The following is a 19,373-nucleotide window of genomic DNA, read 5'->3' as shown; positions in this document are numbered from 1 at the left end:
ACTAAAATCTTCCACCTACCTTTTCATATAGCCACGGAGCCGAATGGTCATGATCCTACACATATTTCTAACCCCCACCATCCCGAAAACTCAAAAGGTTATCAATAGTTATGTAAAATGAGAAATGTATGTGTTCTCGTCCCATACGAGAAACTGTTAATGTGCTTAAGTGAGGGGGTTAATCGACGGCACTCTCATTGAATCATTTTGACTCATTCCACATTTGTGAATCACTTGACGCACTTGGGCAGCTGAAATCAGGTTGTGTGTCTTCAAATGCAGCTCATACTCTTACATTTTGGGCCAACTTAAATATGGATCTAATAGATTTCCCAGCCACAACAGAAACAGTGATCCTGAATTCAATGCCTCAAATAACTTCTACTTGGGTGGTACTAAACATCTAATAAACCACTAAGCCTCAGTGAGCGAAGGAGCTGGAGAGCCTGTTTGGCTCAATGTGCTCTCTAGGGAACAAATTAAATCGCCCAAGAAAGCCCTAGATACAAAATGTGGCACTGGAAATGCAGGAATGCAGTGACATTCAAAGCAATGCATCTGGTTTTGGCATTTCTTATCAGATTGTATGAGAAGCAGTAGGGTCACATTACTACACATGGACTCATTTAAAGAAACAGATTGTATGAGGTGTAGTAGATTTAAATTATTATTCAGGCACTCTTTCAGAGAAACTAAGGCAAATAGGTTACGCATCATCAGCTGTTTTAGAAGCTTTAAAAATCCAGGTCTAATAGTAGCATTCTCTCAACTAGCTGGCATTGCACCTTAGGAAAAGCACTTCCAATGCATGCTGAAGATCAGTCAAACTGCCCTAGCCTCCCCCTGAACGTGTTCTTATTGAGTTTAATTCATTATTGCCATTGACTTCAAGCTATAAAACTATCCCAAAGAAGTGAAGGAAAAGTAATACAGCAAAGAATAAATTTAACTCCCGAGAGGTACTGGACAGTGGGGAAAAATGAAAACAAAATAAAAAAAATACTGACCCAGCAAATGACTATTTAACAGAATTACCGGACTAGGAGCTCTCTCGAAGGGAAGGTGTACAGCTGCAAAAGGTTTCCACTTCCTACAACTATGACAAGCAACATGACAAACAGGCTCCATCACCTTTTCATAAAGTTAGCTCAGAAGAAGGTAAAGGAAAGAGTCTAAGCTAGCCACCTGACTCCATAAAGAAATTGAATTGTTAGGTAAGCCTTACTGATTTTGTAATGATTCCTTTCTTTCTCCTGATTAACGCTGGTCGAACTGGCAGCATTTTCCAACTGTCATCTGTAGTTCCTGGGCTACATGTAACGCCACTCGTGCTACTGATCAGTCAATTTCTTTCAACAAAGCTCAAGGAGAACTTACAAAATTTCCAAAATGTCATTCTGACAAGGCAACTGAAACTGGAGTCGCTGATCAGCAAACAAGAAAATAATTGCTATGGTTTCCGCTTCAGCAGAAACTGCCCCTGCAACGAGGCTTAGAATGCTAAATTCATTATATAATATTGTTCTAGTGCAAGAGGATACTTGGTAGAGGTTGCCAGCTAGACTATTAGATGACCACCTAGAAGACATACCTACGGACTACATATGGGAACAAATTAGTCTATTATCAGCAATCGAATGATACTTGCTTCCTGAAGCAAGTCTAAACAAGGACATCAAGTATATCAGCGGCAGCCATGAGCATTTATCACGTCTACTCTGAACGACAGCAGCCTAAATAGATGCTTAGACACCTATGCCATTAGACACGATTACACAAATGTAAGTGGCTGCTCTTGAGGTACCGTGGTTGACTGCAGACAGCTCAATATTTACATATTGTACCCATTAATAATTCAATTTTGCTGTTAAAGTATTGATCAGTTCTCTCCAGCAGTGAAAACTTGTGTTTGCCTTTCCTATCCCGGTTTCTCTGTAGCTTGATTTTTTTTATTTCCATGTAAGGAGAACTGAAGGTCTTAGGTAGCTGGGAAGGTTATGGGTAGTCTTTCAGAGTACTCCCCACGTGGCGATCACAATTTTCATTGTCTAACTATAAAGGCGAAAACCAAAATCTATTTAGTAGTAGTTTCAGTATATTTTTTCCAGTACAAAGCAAGGGTACTATTACCAAACAGAGGCCCTCATAGATTGATAATGGAGACGCAAGAAGGCAAAGTCATAGCAAGTGACGATTTTTTACACCAAAGCGTTGAGTTCAGTTTTTAGTGACCTAATGCTTAGGAGCCAAACTTTTTGACCCTCCAGACGAATGTTGCTCCAACTCCCAAGTCACTCAAAATGACAAGTAGCAGAATAGCAGGTGATTTTCCTGGTATCATTAATTGCTGCTATTCTTTCAACTTCCACAGAGTATAATTTTAGTAAGAGGAACTATTTTGGGATGATGGCTCACTTCTTAGTTGATCAAATCAAGCACGACCGGTAGCCTAAATGCATATTAATGCTTTATAAATTGCATGCATGACAACTGTTGGATCAACTTACAGCAATTTAACCAGAGTGGTTAGAAAGCAACTTGTCTTGGTTGGAATAAATCTTTAATTTCCAATCAGCAAGGAGTAAACAGAAACATTTTCAATGTGACTGATGAAACCACCTTAGTGGTGTGTTCAATGTTGTACAATTTTCTACAGGAATAACCTTTTCCTATTAGAAAGACAGGTTCCACTAAGATACTCCAATGTAAGACAAGAGAAGCTAATTTTCAATTGTTCAGTGAAGTAAAAGGTCAGAGTACCGAGAAAGATGAAAATCGATAACACACATTATATAAATGTACAGGTCCTGATATCTAAATCCTTTGGCAAGTGCTATGAAATGAAAGAAAATGAAGACTCAAGCAGGATTAAACATATAGAACGGTTGCTGAAGCGGGAGTGTGTAAGAAACTGTATTTTTAATTGGGGTTGGTGACTCAAGCAATAATCATAACCCTTGTCAGGGTGAAACTTTAAAGTCACTAACTTAACGCGACCTACCTCAACTTCCTGGTAGCTATGACACAGAGCAAACGGGCATAGCTTAGGACAATGTGTAAAAATACTTATGCAGTACCAAAACATTAATAAAGCCAAATGCAAAGAAATTAAAATCCTAAATCTAATTTAAAACAAAAAGTAAAATCGAATAGAGAAAAGGACACAAAAATGACAAATACAATAAAGGGAACAGGAGATATGCACGTTTCGACCATAAATAAGTTAGTCCTCCTCAGGACCAATGAAAGACAAGGTCACTTGCCCTTGTAGTTGAGGTTGGATGAGTCCTGCCAGAATCATTAGCTGGACATTGCTATCTTCTCCTGAAGGCAAAAAGAACAATTGATGGACAAAATGCAGAACAATTTCATACATTCACCCCAGTACAGAGATCTGGGCCTAAATCCATCGTTTTTTTTGCTCACCATGCCATTCCAGCTTGGTCCCAGCCATGTGCAAATCAATCTTGACCCTGCGCCCAATGGGAACAGGCCAGCCCAAACTGCCAGGCCAGGTACTCCCTGTTGACAGTCTAATATCGTCTGTCAACATTTGATTTGGCACATACAGCTTGTATAAGAACTAACAAAGTTTGGGTCTGCTGCACACGATTCTGGGGCAAATTAGATGGTGCTGATGTGATTCAACAGGCGTCTATAAGCAGGCTTGCAAGATTCAAGTTCATACGCGCTTTTGCTTTCTTGGGGTGCTACCTGTATTATTGACATCTTTCCCCTCTTTCACAAGGATTCTGCAAATTGACACATACTGAAATCCAGTTTCAACCGATCCAGTTGCAATCCCCTCTCGTTGCCGTATTATTTTGCGTAACCGACTGTGCCCCTTCATTGGACCCAATTGACATCTTTTGCTTTTTGCATTTTATTAATATCCATGACTGTGAAGAACGCTGCCTAGACATTTGATGTTGAGTTGGATACACTTGACTTAGATGGAGAACAACAAATAGGCAGTTGTTCTGATTTCTCGTTTGACTCTTCTGTTTTGCCGTGATTGACCAATTAATGTTATCTTTGCCCTGAAGAAGTACTCTAGTAGGACGAAACTCGTCGGCTGTATCACTGTGAAAACTGATGTATATGACCACGTTTTTAAAGCAATAGAAAACTGGAATAAAAGGAACATTTTGAATAATATCTACTTTGTATACAGATTATACATTTGTTCTCTCAATTTTGGTGATTTATGTGTGGTGCACCTGTGCTTATGTTTTAAATAACAATGGAAGATTGAGCTTAGTAGGAAGCACAAAACTTGTACATAAACCTCTCCACTCACATTTTTAACCCGATTGGTACCATGCAACAAACATCATAAAATTAATGGAACCGCACAATATGTCCTCATCAGTGGTAAGACAGACTCAACTGCATAAGTTGTGCTAAATCAGTTTAATCCGCATCATGCAGCCTTTTCCTGCATGAGAGTACTCTTCGCACAGGAATTTGCAACTAGGAAAGCTAGGGCCAGATGTACGTATAAACTTTTCAATTGCAAACAGCCAGTTTCAGAAAAATCATAATGTTTGTGAAAATATGTCTTTCTCGTGTGCAAATCCCATTTTATCTGATGGCAGACTTCTACCAATTCCTAAACAGGTACTCCGAATGTTTACCGATTTGCATTTGTAATAAGCAGGTTGTGGGCTTCCCCTCCAACTGAGATTTTATAACGCACGTTAACGGTTTGCAATTAGAATTCCGGTACTAATCCACTAATCCACTGAAAAGTTACCAATGTCCACGTTGTACCTATTCTCAAACGAAAAAAGGTTACCTTTGGACGCTTTCCCGTTTGTGAATTGGGATTGCAAGTTTCTGGGGGAGTAACCAGTGATCCAGGTACCACTGGCAATGCTCACTTTTTAACAAGCGTTTTAACAAGCGGCTCCTTTTGCGCTGCTCTAGGAAAAGGCCTTTTGGAAACACTTCCGCTTTTCTTCAAGCTTGTGCGTGTGGTGCTCACACACTATTGGCCTTTGCAGCTGGCTTTCAAAATTGAAAGCATGCAAGTGGCCAAAGGCGTGTGGATGTCCCAGCTTTTTGGGAAATGTTTACTCCCACAGCCTTTTGCTCTTCGGAGCCAGCAGCGGCGCGCAGGCTGCCATCTATTTTGGGTCAGGTTTCATCCTTTAAACACTGCTCCTCGTCCCCGACCCCCACCTGCTTCTCCACTCCAGACACTTCAGCATGTCAGGCTGCAGTCGTGTGCGCATGCACAGTCCTGGCATTATTTCACAACGCCAAACTGTTGACGCTAGCTTGTTTTCTTTTTAGTTAAGTACTCTATGGGAGTGTGTTTGTTTTTTAGCTGTCTTCCTTGTGTGCTTCTCTGCCAACCCAGTCTTTGTGTTGCTGTGTCTCACCGTGTGCTTACCTTACACCCCCCCCGCCCCAGGCCGAACTCGCCTCCATCTTGCTCAGTCTCTACATATTCTTCTGGGACTTTTAACACAATCTCTGTGTTTCTCTGTTTCGCCCTGGGTTTCTCTGTTCCAGTCCCCAGATTTCATATTGCTTGTCACGCTGTGTGCTTCTGTGCTCCCTTTCCCGCCCAGATCTCAGTGTTGCTGTCTCACCCTCTGCTTCTCTGCACCCCTCATGTTTCTATCTTCCGTGCTTCCACCACCGCCTCCATCTTGCTTTGGTTCGCTGTTTCCTTTTGTGCATCCCGTGTTGCATTGTCTCATTATGTGTTTCTCTGCCACCCCTGTGTTCCTTTTGTCTTTTGTGTTGCTTCTCAGCGCCTCTGTTACCCAATTTGAATACCCATCCACCTGCGGCCGCCATGTTCCTTCTGTGTTTCTTAAACTCTGGTCAGTAACTAAATATAGAAAACAACACGTTTTTGTTTTTTTAATTGTTCGATAATGCTGCTCACCATCAGGGATGCTATACAGGAGTGCAAAAATACATGGGCAAAGCCACTAGGTCCGAAAAGCATGACAAACTCGCTTTGCCAGTGTTTGTTTTTAATTCCACTGTTTTAACAAGCCCTCAGCTTTGATGGGAGGTTTAAATAAGCCGAATTTGCTGCTTCTGATTAATGCATATACTGTGCGCATGTGTGACAGCGCATGCAAGCACACAACGGCCCCCTTGGAATTAAACTATTCTTAAATGGCCACATTGTGCTCACGTGCGTGCAAACGCTTCCAATGCATGTGCAATGTCTCCATTATGGCTCCGGTCGCTAATGTGGCTTTTACTGTTGCAACATGGCCATTTAAGAACGTTAAAATAAAAGCATTGGCAAAGTCAATATGTCAGCACTGGCCTGGAGCAGACCTGTTGGCTCTGCCAGTGCTGGTTTATAATGAAATGACTGGTGGCCTTTGGTACTTTAAAAAGTAGTGACGTGGAAATGAAAACAGAAACGAGTAATCTTTCAAGCTTTTTGTGGCATTTGGTGACAAACCTGAATTGTTGCCATGGCACAACAAGTACTTAACATAGTCTCTATGGAGAGAACCACCTAGCAGCTATGCAGTTAAGTCGCCAATAAATAGAAAAGAGTATGCAGTTTGTTCACAAATACCTCAATGTAGTTCCTCCATCAGTGAAACATATAAACTCTTCATTATATATTGTGGAGGTTATTTTTCGGTATCAATGTTCATGTGTTTTGGTCATGCTAACATTTCTAACAGAATAATAATACAGAGCAACAAAAGGCGTATAAGAGCAGTAACAGGCTGAGCAACACATCAACTGATATTTTCCATTTTTTTTATCAATAATACAAGGCTGCATTTCCAACTACTGCACTCCAGCACTGACTGATTGACTGTCTATCCCAGACCTAATTTCACAATTTCTCTCTCCTCCTTATTCCTCCCTTCCTTATTGGCCTCCGAAATCCCCCTTACTACTTTCCGTCCTTCGTTCCTAACCCTCCCTCCTTTTCCCATTCTTCATTACTTCAACCATTTCTTCCCCCTTCCTCGATTCTTCCGCCCACAAACTCTTACTTCCTATTTACTTCCAGTGCCCCTTCTGCCTATCACCCTCTCTGCCTCCCTATCTTTCTTCAGTACCTCTTTCCTCCTTCTTGCCCATCTTAATCCCTCTCTTCACACCTTAAACGTATACCCGCCTTATTTCCTCAAAACTTATTTCAACTTCACTTATTCCAGTCACTCACATCTTGCCCTTCAACCTTTCACTAAGTCCTTTCTTTTTTCTTCTTGCTTTCTCTCCTATCCTTTCTTTTCTCTTCCTCCCCCTCACTCCATCTTTCCCTACCTCTCACATCCTCTCATCTTTCCTCCCTTGCTTCTCTTAATTCCTTCCTCCTTTCTTCCCTTCCTTCCTGAACTTCTCTATCACATTGCTCTTTCACTCATCACACAGTTCCATGCCACATAATTCAACTCCACGCATTTCCATTCCTCACTACATAATTCCCCAACAGCATAATTCAACTCAAAAACACAATAACATAACACCACAGACATCCAATCCAAACCACATAATTATACGTCATGCTTCAAAATTCAACAGCACACCACATAATTGAACTCCACTACAGACCATTTCACACCCCAAAATACCATTCTACATAATTACACATCACACCCACTCCACATAATTCCAATATGCTCCATACCACATAATTACTATCCACATATTTCATCTGTACACCATGCCACATAATTCTACTACACAAATCCACACCACACAATCTAACAACTAACAATTCCAATCCAACTCACATAATTCTACCACACACCACATATATACACACAACAACCTGTAGGTAAAAGTCATTATCATTTACAATGCCAATAGCTCTAAGCAAATGCGAGAGCTATTGCATTCCCTTTTAGATCACATAAGTAAAAAAAAGACTCCTGCGTCATTTCATGTGGTTATACCTGCATGTGCCTACAAAAGAATGTGGCCTTTCTTGTTTATTATAACTTTTCAACATGCTGCACAGCAGCCACGTTGCTCTACTACATAGCTTAAAAATAAAGGCCAAGCCTAAACCTCTGGCTAAGCACTTATAAGGTCCCAAATGCAAGACCTATTGGCTATTCCAATGCTTGTTCTTTAAGGAACTTTGGCTACTTAAATTTTTTAAAAAAAAAGATTTATTTAAAAGCAATTACAACTTGAGATTGTGAGCCCGACTAATAAATATTAATTGGGTAGGTGGGATTGAGACCCACTCGGATTCCATATTTTGTGAAGCGCCGTATTAGGACGTAGGTCGGTTTGCAAAAGAAGTTTCTGGCTGCAAACTGCAACCACTTTTCGTGACCACAATTGTGCATTCAGCCCTTAAGAATCCAAATTTCTCTCCTTATTCCACTTGTCAGTAGCTTCATACAGACTTTATTCGTTAATACATTTTTTTATTTAACTATACAACAAGATGTGCTGAACAACTTTTATAACATGTCTGGAATTGATTGCCAAAAATAGATATTGAAGATATTTCAAAATTGGAAAAGAAGAGGGATCAAAAAAGGAGGCATGAAGAGAGAGATGGATGGCATACCATTACCATTTTGAGTGCCCCTGTCAATGCAAGTACTAAAGATATTTTTCATTTGGTCAATAACAAAGACTTTACTTAACAAAGGTGGTAGGTACCCTTTCTACATATTAATAAGTGCAGCAGTACCTCAATAGGTTAGAGCTCCCGTAATTTTGACTGAACATTGTTTGTTAGACTTGCTGACACACCAAGAGTTAGCGAGGTTGCAGAAGGAAAGGTTGCTTAGCTTTAATCCTAGTTCTCTTACAATGGAATCCTCTTCATAGTCATCAGCACTGAATAGGCCAAATTGTTTTTTATATGTCACTTTAAAATAAGTGACCATAGGAAATCCTTCACAAACCTTTTTAAAAAAGAAAATGAAAAGGGATTGTAGGACAGAATTAGCCAATAGGCTGCAAGGAAAAGCTTAGCTAACATAGCTGGCACTGTGTATTTAAGAACCTCACACCACACCCAGCATCCCATTGTCCCCCACCCGTGACAGTTACGTCAGGTCATTAGTGCGGAATAATGAAGAATACTGGGTCAAAAATTGATATAAACTGTAGTATTACTTGTCCGGGGAGGAGGAAGGGTTACGTATGATGAGGATTCTCCTCGAAAAGGTCTAGGATTACAGGTGAATGAATGAATGAATGGCTTTATTTCGATAAATGAAATATCATAAAAGCAGAAATACAGCGTGTTAAGAATAATAAAAACAATCACATCCTGTTTATACAATAAAAAGACATAAGAACAGATAATACAAGCATTAAATAGCCAGAGAAAGCCTATTCAAACGAATTAACCATAACCATTTAAAAAATTTGGACACCCCGCAAACAACTAAAGTGCGTGTGTCGGATTTTAAAATGCGGAGCGCCTCTCTATGCTGCCGGGTACCTAATAGTCCACATAGGGGTTTAAGCCATCTCCTCCTCGGCAATGCATATGCTGGGCACTCAAAGAAGATGTGGGCGACCGATTCTATGCGGGTTGGGCAGGTCACACAAAAGGGGGAGGACAGGTGGGATTGCCAATGGGCAGTGAATTCGCCTATGGGTAGTGTCCCCACTCTGAATTTAAAATACAGGGCTCTATCTGTTGAATTAGAAATAATATCAAGATAGGGTTCGTATGCCACCACATCCTTCATTTTCAAGAATTCATCAGTAGATTTACAATGGTTCACATCAGTGGAGTTTTTACAATGGACCCAACTCCAGTAAAGTTTCTTTAGAGCAGCCTTGGAGGGGGCGGTCCTGGCTTCCCACGTGTCCCCAAGACCCAAGGCTCCCAGCAGCCATTTAACATCCCTCAGCCACTTTATCTTTGACCAGCCATCCAAAGACATGACCTCATCCAAGGCCTCTGCATATGAGATCAATTCGGGCACACGCCGCAGACGCGCCCAAAGCAATAAAGGGCGAATTCGGGCTTGGTCCCCTATCGACCTGCATCCCAAATCCATTAACACAGGTACTGATGGAGTGCTCTGCGGGAGAGCCACCAGATCTTTCAAAAATGTTCTCTCTGATCTGGCTAGCACATCAAGATTACACATACCCCACAATTCCGCCCCGTACAAGGCGGCGCTAACCCCTCTAGCTTTATAGATGTCCAAAACTGGGGCAATAGGCTTGAATGTAGAAAGACGTTGCTCCTTAAGAAGTGCACCGCCCACCCTTTTGTGGCTTAATAGCATCTTTTGGATGTGCGAATTCCAGTGCATTGAGCCCGAGAGACGGATGCCTAAATAGTCAAATTCAGACACCCTCTCCAGGGGCACGTAATTCAGCACCGGGGGGGCGGCCCATTTTTTTGGGCGGGTTCATAACCAGGAACTTTGTTTTATTGGAGTTGATTATCAAGCCCCGTTGTGAGCAGAACTCCTGGTAGCTGTTTAGGAGACTCTGCAAGCCCACAGGAGTCTTGGAAATGAGCAGGGTATCATCCGCGAAGAGCAGAGGGGGGATGCGCTTACCCGCCAGGGAGGGTGCATCTGCAGGGTGTTTGAGCAGAAGCTCCACCACTCCATTCACATAGAGTGAAAAAAGAGTGGGGGCAAGCACACAACCCTGACGGACACCCCTTTCAACCGGAATCCTATCAGTTTTTTCGCCACGCTTACCCCACCGCACCTGTGCGAAATTATCAGCGTGAAGCCTGACTAAGAGGGACAGGATATACGGGGGCAGCCCCATCTCAGACAGAACTCTCCACAACCCCTCCCGTGGTACTAGGTCAAAGGCAGTCTTCAGATCTTTAAAGGCCAGGTAAAGGGTGCCCTTGCCCAGCACCACCACCTTCCAGTAGAGAAGAACCAGTCTGAAGTCCTGTTCTATGGTCCCTGTACCCGCGCGATATCCGGCCACTGGAGGACCCTTCCCAGAATTACTTTACCAGCTACCTTTTGGGTTGTGTCAATTAAACTTATGGGCCTGTAGTTGGCTGGGTCGTCCCGGCACCCCCTCTTAAATATCGGGACGACTTCCGCCCTTTCCAGGATTCTGGGACAGGTGCACCGTTATTAATAGCGTTTAACAAAGATGAGATCAGCTTCCCCATTCCTGTTTGTTGGCGCGTAATAAGTCACCCGGTATCCCATCAGGTGCGGCTGCTTTGAGGGGCACCAGCGATTTTAAGCAACAGGTAAACAGGTAAGCAACTTTGCCTTCTCTTCCAGGAGATCCTCATCAGTAGTCGTAAGAGTGAACAGAATAGCAAGCCCATCCCATAACACAGAGAAAAAGAAATAGGGCCAGCCTCACCAATTACCCAAAAAGATTCTTCAAAGATACCTGCCCTACTTGAGTGCCTTCCCTGGAGTCCGAATCTAGACAATAATACCTAGAAAAAGTGTGGATAGAACTCCAGTTCGTAGCCTTACAAAGCTCTGAAATGGGGACATTCCTAAGAAGGGCTACTGTAGCCGCTTTACCTCGACTAGAGTGAGCTTTAGGCCTACTAGGTAAGTACCTATTTGCCTACTGGTATGCAAAGACTAAACTGTTTTGTAGTGAGCAGCACAGCTCGCGTGCTCCGGTGGGACGGCTGCCATCAAGTGCCATCCTGAATGACAGAAAGGGAATAAACCACTGCAGCGAAATCCCGTAAGCACACAGAGTGGAAGGCACAGACTAACGGAGGTGAAAGCGGCCTCTTTAGCAAGAATCAGCAGTCATGAGAAGGACTGGGGCCGCAACTGTAAGGCTCCCCAAGATGGCGGCGCCCACTGCGAGGCAGTGAATACAACATCCCGACCCAGCCGATGGTGGAGGGGACAGCGGCTGGATGCTCGGAGCAGAAGCACCCCCTGCTGCTGTGTGCCGCGCACCGAGCCCCACCCACAGCTTTGCAGCAGAGTGCGGAGAGGCGGGGAAACAGGGTGTGCGGACCCGCCGGAGGACCCGCACTACTGATTTCAGGGCCACACGTAGAAGAGCGAGACAGGGGCCTAGAATAGTGAGAAGAGGCACCTGCCATCAGGAGCTATGAGACTGTCACAGAGGTGAGAAGCGCTGTGGCTGGGCCCTGCGAAGAGAGTGCACTAACAAAAGCCAGGGAAGGAGAGACCACGCAACAGGTCCCATCCGGGAAGCTGAACCCAGCTACTGCAGGAACTCTCGTAGCCAGACAATCAGGCAGCATACAGAAACAGGGCACGAAGAGCTGCAACATTAAGCTGCCCCGGACCAGAAGCCCCTACCTGGCAAGCATTCACCAGAGGGGAAAGAAGAGAACTGTGAGAGGAGCGTCTGACAGAGCGAGGTATACCTCTGAAATACGGGGGGCTGGGGGTCTGGACTCAGGGCCTAGACTACAATTGTGGGGTTCCGGTGCGGAGACCTTGCACGAGGAGCGTGAGGCCAGCGCAGGTGCGGGTCTACCTGGGCCTACACAGCCTGAGGGAAGCAGACACTGGCATAACTAATTGAGCGATACACACAGGCGGAGATGAAGTAGCCTCAGAAGGCTTGTCAGGCTTTACCGCCCTGGAAAGAGCGCATTGAGTACCGTCGAGACCACCTATACCGGGAGCTTCGCCCGAGAGGTCATGGCGAAACTACTGCATTACAGGGAAAGGGTTCACATCCTTGAACAAGCACGCCACAAGGGAGACATAACCGTGAGCAACTCCGCAGTGCAAATTTTCCCAGATTTTTCCAGGGAAGTGCAGAAGCAAAGAAGCTCCTTCCGGGAAGTGAAACAAAGGCTACACCAGCTGAACTACAAATACATAATGTAATACCCAGCCCGGCTGCGGGTGACTACAGCGGGCGGAACAGAATTCTTCAGAACCTCGCAAGAGGCTTGGGAGTAGCTGAAGAGACATGAAGGAGTTGAACTGCTGCAAGAGCCTGGACAGCGAAGATGAAGGTAGAGAGGTTTTTGCCGCCAACGGGCCGTGAGAGAGACCATGACTCCCACGCAAGAGGAAACACAACTGGAGCGAGAAAATAGGATGCAGGTGGTGGCACTGATGAGTGGAAAGGGAAAGACCCCACGCCTCCTGAGAGCAGTGATGCAACGGCAGACTCTGGCTCCGAATAGGGGTCTTGTGAATTAGAGGCGCAGAGTGTGGTGCTCCCGGATGTGACACCGCAAACGGCGGATGATATCGCCTAGACCACGAAGGGCAGCACTAGCCTCAAAAAGGGCCAGGGGGACATACAAAGCACCTGACCCAACAATAAGGTACTAGGGTTCTCATAGGGACGCTGCTGCGGGGGTCTCCTGAGATACCGGAACTGAATGGCAGCAAAGGGGAACGGCGAATTGGCCTTCTTCCCTTTCTCATTTGACTGATCAAACTGCAAGCAGTCACTCGTGGAATATCAGAGGTATGCACACAATGACGAAAAGATATGAAGTGCTATCCTACATTAGGCGAGGGGTTGTCCATATAACCTTATTGCAGGAGACGCACCTCACACAAAAAGAGGGGACCCGCATTACAGAGGCGCTGGAGGGGCCAAATCCATTAACCACGTATTCGGCATACGTGAGGGGAGTGTTAAAATGGATACAGGCAGGGATTCCATTCCAACTGGTGGACTCATTAGTAGACCCGGAGGGCCGATATGTTGCAATACAGGGACGATTAGAGGGTTGTGAACTAAATATAGTGAATGTTTACGCCTCCAATGCGGAACAGCCAGCCATCTTCGCCCAACTGAACCACTGCCTAACACAACACTTGACTGATGCTAACTTAATGGGAGGAGACTTCAACAGTGTAGACGATATACACATGGACAGATCTCACCCACCACTGCGAGGCTCCCAGGCAGTGCGTGCCTCACAAGCATTCAACATGTGGCGACAAGGCGCAATAAGATGGCTTCTTATGCACGGTAAATATACAGAGCCAAGTCTTTTCTGCAGAATACCTCACGCGCACAATAAGCGGATAATAACCCAGTGGTCTTGTCACTGGTGTGGGCACACCCCATGCCAACGATTCCCACCTGGAGGCTAAGCCCGGACACCCTGGAGGACCAGGTCTTCCAGGAGGAGATCAAGGAGGAAAAAACACAATTTTTCACAGATGATGTAAGGACGTCTTCTCACCGAACACGGAATGGGACCCCTTCAAGGTGGTATTAAGGGGCCAATGCTTAGCATGCACCTCTGGGGTCAGGCGCACCCTCCTGAGAGAGGTTGAGGGGGCAGAAGCGACCCTCAGGGTACTAGAGCGCAGACAACCAGAACACCCAGACCTCCACCAGGCAGTGCTCAAAGCCAAAGAGGAGGAGGCGAAGCAGACAGACCGGCTCAGGTGTTTTGACCACAAGAAGTATTTAGAGCGCACCCACGCAGAAAGAGTCAGGGTCCTTCCTAGCGTGGCTGGCGAACACAGTGGATAGGGGCTCCCCACTGGTGGAAATTGAAGACTAAGAAGGTATCAGGCACTATATGCAGGCAAAGATCAAGAGGTCTTTGCCCGCTATTAAGCCAGATTGTACAAGAGATCAACGCATTATGATAGTGAAGAGGTACTAGAATATCTAGTGGAATTGCAGATGAGAAGGCTAGACCCAGTAGAGACAGAGTTTGCCCTCACCATGGAGCCCCTGGCTTGCAGGGAAAGGAGCGGGTAGGACTACAGTGGCTTGTGGACAGGAGACGTGAGGCACTACATAGCTCTGTACGCCGACGACTTCCTGCTGTTTCTCCGCAATACAGCCACAGAGCTGATGGGGGTGTGAGACATGCTGGTCCAGTTTGGCTGGCTATCCGGCCTTAAGGTCAACTGGCAGAAATCAAAACTTTACCCTATAGCGCACTAACAGATCCCGCCGCCGGACCAGGGGATCCTACACTGCCGTACCTTGGAGTCAAAATATACCATGGCTCAGCCAAATGGTTACAGGGCAATGTAGACAGAGCAATACGCTCGATATAGTCCTTTATGGAGTTCTAGGAGTCAGCTTTTCACGCCTGGAAGAGTGGCACTCCTGAGGATGGTGGTAGTACCGCGGCTCCTGTATTTTTACAGCATCCTCACGGTGTGGATACCGCAAGCGACATTCAGGGACCTTGAATCAATAATAATGTCTTTTCTTTGAGGGACAGGATGCAGGAGGGTAGCGCTGGCCATGTTGCAGCGCCCCTCAGCTTAGGGGGGCCTAGCTGTCCCAGACTTTTGAAGGATATTACGTAGCAGCCCAGCTGTACTGGCTGATTCAAAGGTTGGCAGCTAGAAGGAACCCAGACAGGGAAGAGGGCCCATCTGCACCGAATGCCCCAACCCTTGCGAAGATACTACTGCGGGTGCAGAGGAACCCGTCGGGAGACACAGCAGAAACCAGGGTGGTGACGCATTGTTGGGCCACATATTTGAGGAGAATGGGTGCCAGGACCCACCACCCATAACAATGCAATGCTGCCTCCCACAGGGAGAGCACTGGACGGGGTTAGAGGTCTGGGAAGAGGCAGGTCTGAAGAGATGGGTGACCTATACTGAGAATCAGTAACGCTCCCTTTTGAAGAGCTACGAGCGGAATATGACTTGGCGGAGTTTAGTTCTAGGGCAGTTTGATTACACGCACCAGAGAGTAAGCATATACAAATGCATTTATAATATGAATGTGATTCATCTAAGATGAGACTGTTTGAAAACCCAATAAAATCTGGCTCTAAAAAAAAAGACTAAACTTTTTGTAAAAGGGAAATCTGCTTTTGTTGGCCCATAATTTATGAAGAGCCTATCAGATTGCGTTATATCTCTAGTAATACTTAAATAGAATGTCAGAACTCTGGATGCATCAGAAGAATGCAAATATCTCTAGGCTGGAGTTGCTGTATTAGGAAAGAAGAGTAGGCAAGGAAATAGGTTGATTTATGTGAAACCATGGAAGCTGCTTTCCATGTAAGGTGTTGTAAAGAGGCTGTATGAATGGGATAAAATGGAGGTCCCATTAATTTAAATAACACAATGTTAAGATACCACGGAGGAGGAGACCTAACTGGAGGGAAAGCATTCTTGCTGTGTTAGACTTGGCATCTTTTGGTGTGTTTCCCCTGAGTTTTTGCTTTCTGACCTCCCGGTTTTTACTCTGTTTTTTCTGGCTAGGGGCTCTGCGCTCTTTCTCACTGCTGTTCAGTGTTAAAGTGAAAGTGTCCCGTTGTAAATTGTGCTATGGATCGGTGTTTCCATGATAGGCATATTTGATTTACTGGTCAGACCCTAGAGAAGTGCCCTGAGGATGCCAGGCCCTGTAAATCAAATGCGGAGATACGTTGTAACATCTTACAAGTATAACTTCCCATTAGGACAACATAGAGAAATGGAGTTTAGTATGCCTGAACTCAGAATGTAAAAATGCATCTTTTAGTAAAGATGATTTTTATATTGTGTGGTTGAAAATGCCACTTTTAGAAAGTAAAACCAAAGAGGTTGATGGATGGAGTGTTGAACAATGCGGGCACTCACCCCCAGTCAACTGATCTGGGTTTAATCTATCATCATTCTTTAGCTCACACCGCCACCCCAGTTCAGACATGGCCATATGCAAATCAGTCTGACCCTGTGCCTCATGGGAACAGTCCAGCCCGAACTGCCAAGCCATGTTTTCCCTGGACCGGAAACATGCATGCTGGGACCGGTTTCTGGATAATCAGCAGTCATCCGCCAGGCTAGCTTGAATCCAGTGGCAAACTGAGCAAGGGACCCACGTCTGGGCATACCCTGCCAACTTAGGGCGAACAAAGCAAAACCAAAGGGGATGATGGACGGAGTTTTACTTTTAGAAAGTAGGCATTTTTTTGCTTAATCATCCTGTGTGCCTCTGCTAAGTTGGGGATTGACTGTCTGGCTTTGGAGTGACAGGAGCTGGGGATGTGTATTCACTGAATTCCTGGATGAGTCAGGGCTGGGCTGAGTATACCTGGGCTGCAATTAGAGTAGTGGGAGGAGATTCGATTGCACCTGAATAGGCCTGGTCTACCTTAAACAATGTTGTCTCCACCTCCTGCCTTGACGTTATTTCAGTAGTGTATCCCCCTTATTCTGACTAGGAAGAAGGGTCCCTACTGGGACAGGATATCAACCTGGCAACTAGAGACCCCCATTTCGAACATAGATCAATATATCTTTTGATTTTACTGTATGACAAATTATTAGCACTTAGTTGGATAAGGGTAACATGTTTCTCTGAACGAAGTCCTCTGAATAAGTGTCATACACTATAAAAACTAATACCTTCGCTTAGCACTTTGCCACACTATAATGCAGGAATTACTGACGCTGCATCAACCTTCAGGGAAGAGCGACCAAGAGTGTGCCAACTTCCTTCAAGCCTGAAGTAGCTTCCACTTTACACGAAGTAGAATATTACAGAATATTTTAATTCACAGATTATTCATAACAGACACACCTTCGAGCAGGAAGATTGACTCCAGCAGCTAGAGTGGATGTGCAAGTAAGCAAGCAGAGAACACCTGCCGAATAGGCTTCTTCAACAAGCTTCCTTTCATCGCTGGTAAGACCACTGTGATGGTAGGCAAGCCCAAAGGGTATGGTGCGTTTCAATACAGGGCAAAGGATCCCGTCGCCAGTACTCCTCAGGTCTTTAAGAAGAGTTTCTTTTTCATTTTGCTTGCGACTTAAATAGGCTCTGTAGAGGAAAAATATGCCCATTTTAATAAACCATCTCTTTGTCAAATATAGTCAAATAAAACAGGAAAAGATGAGGCCATCCTTTCAAATTATAGTATAGCTTCTTCAATGAACACCAAATGTCATGTTTGGGTTTTTCCAAAGTCTTAAAATAATTGAAAGACGTGGTATAAAAGTTTTCAGAGAGCTTGCCTTAACATTCTATGAAAGGTATATTTGATATAGTCTCACAGACTGTGTACATATGGTGTTCCCACATGTTTCTTTGACATCTTCCATAGCATGTGTCCTTTATTTTCAGATCTGTTTTAGAGCCCTCAAATATATGTTGTCTTTCTGTGCTGTGCTAGTGTTCTGCTCTTCTAAAGTACTAGTTATATTATCGCTACCCTTGAACCATTGTCTACATTATTAAGCAAAATGTAATATTTTTAACGACATAAAAGTCACACAGCTTTTTCTAGCTGGTCCTAATATCTTACAAAAAGTTACCTACCTCTTGTGAAAGCAGCAGTATAATACACTTATTTTTCAGTTGTAGAATGTGCAGTTTTCAACATCCTTGTGCTCGATTTAATTTGGGTCAGCAAAACACCATAGCACTTCAAACATGCCAAGGAGTCCAAGTGTATGTTGTTCAGTACTGCATCGCAGTGCATATTAAAAATAAATCCAAAATCAAGTAATACATGAACTGCACAAATTCTCTATCACAAAACGTGCTGCAATCAAAAGTTCTTCTCCTTTATTTTATGAAAATGTGATACCTCAGAATTAATCAATATCATTGTATAAAAAAAAGGTCTCATGCTAAGATAAGTTGAAGAGTCTTTATCATAACTATTAGTAGTCTGTGAGTCCGATAAAATACTGACACAGTGGTTCCCCACATCACCAATGGAGACAAGATCCAAATACATTATAAAAAAAACTGTTTCTAATATCATTCATTCATTTATTTGATAGTTCGAGACATCAGTTTAATCATCAAAAATACATAAGCAATATGTTAAAACACTATGAAAAAATACATTTAAACACCAATAAAAACTTGCAAAATCACATACAGTACATAATCAGACAATTACAATCATCCTATAATCAAAATTGCACATAGAACATTTAGGGTGTGACTGCTTGTGCTGGGCCTAGTGCTTTAGAGTTCTATTTGCCCCAGCAAAAATTTAGAGACAGCCACAACCGAGGCGGTGTCACTTTTGTATTTTCTAAAAGCTTCCAATCGAAGTTGTAAGCAGTAAGATGATCCATTTGTTTCTGGGGCTGGCATAGAGTGGGCAAAACAAGTACTCCTCAGTTTCTTGGACAGTTCTTGGTTACGGATTTGTGGAGAAGGAAAGCATTTGTTAGGGGATCTACCATGAATAAACGATCCCTGCCGTTAATAACTTACTCCTGGGCCAGTTGTTTTACTTTAAGAGCGTCCCCATGAGAAATAGACTGTGCGGCTCAGTCACAATTTCTGTTACCCTAGCTGGATCCAGGCATTTTTTATCAACCCCAGCCATCTGACCTTTCCCACCCCATTGGACCTAATAACCTCTTAAAGGCCCTCTCTCTAAGGTGGCACAATTTAATGGGTACTGCAAATACGAACCCAGAACAATAAAGCTCTCAATGCTATTTGTAACGATCTCTCGTTGATCCGAGTCAAAACAAAGGGGGACCAACGGTGTGCCTTACCCTAAGTTTAAAAGACCCCCAAGGAAAATATTTTCT

General features: G+C 44.1%; 1 protein-coding gene across 2 annotated transcripts in view; it reads right to left on the bottom strand.

Annotated features, from left to right (window-relative positions):
- The window catches only part of HELQ (helicase, POLQ like), a 494,226-nt gene that overhangs the window by 311,590 nt on the left and 163,263 nt on the right, over positions 1–19,373 (bottom strand). For both annotated transcript variants that reach the window (XM_078676301.1, XM_078676302.1), the window contains one exon: positions 17,395–17,634. In XM_078676301.1, the coding sequence (XP_078532427.1) occupies positions 17,395–17,634 (240 nt within the window). The remainder of the gene's footprint in view (positions 1–17,394; positions 17,635–19,373) is intronic.

This window comes from Lissotriton helveticus, chromosome 2_1 (genome assembly GCF_964261635.1).
Source record: "Lissotriton helveticus chromosome 2_1, aLisHel1.1, whole genome shotgun sequence".
Lineage (NCBI taxonomy): Eukaryota > Metazoa > Chordata > Amphibia > Caudata > Salamandridae > Lissotriton > Lissotriton helveticus.
Note: the sequence above shows the minus strand (reverse complement) of the source record. Positions and strands in the feature narration are given on the sequence as shown.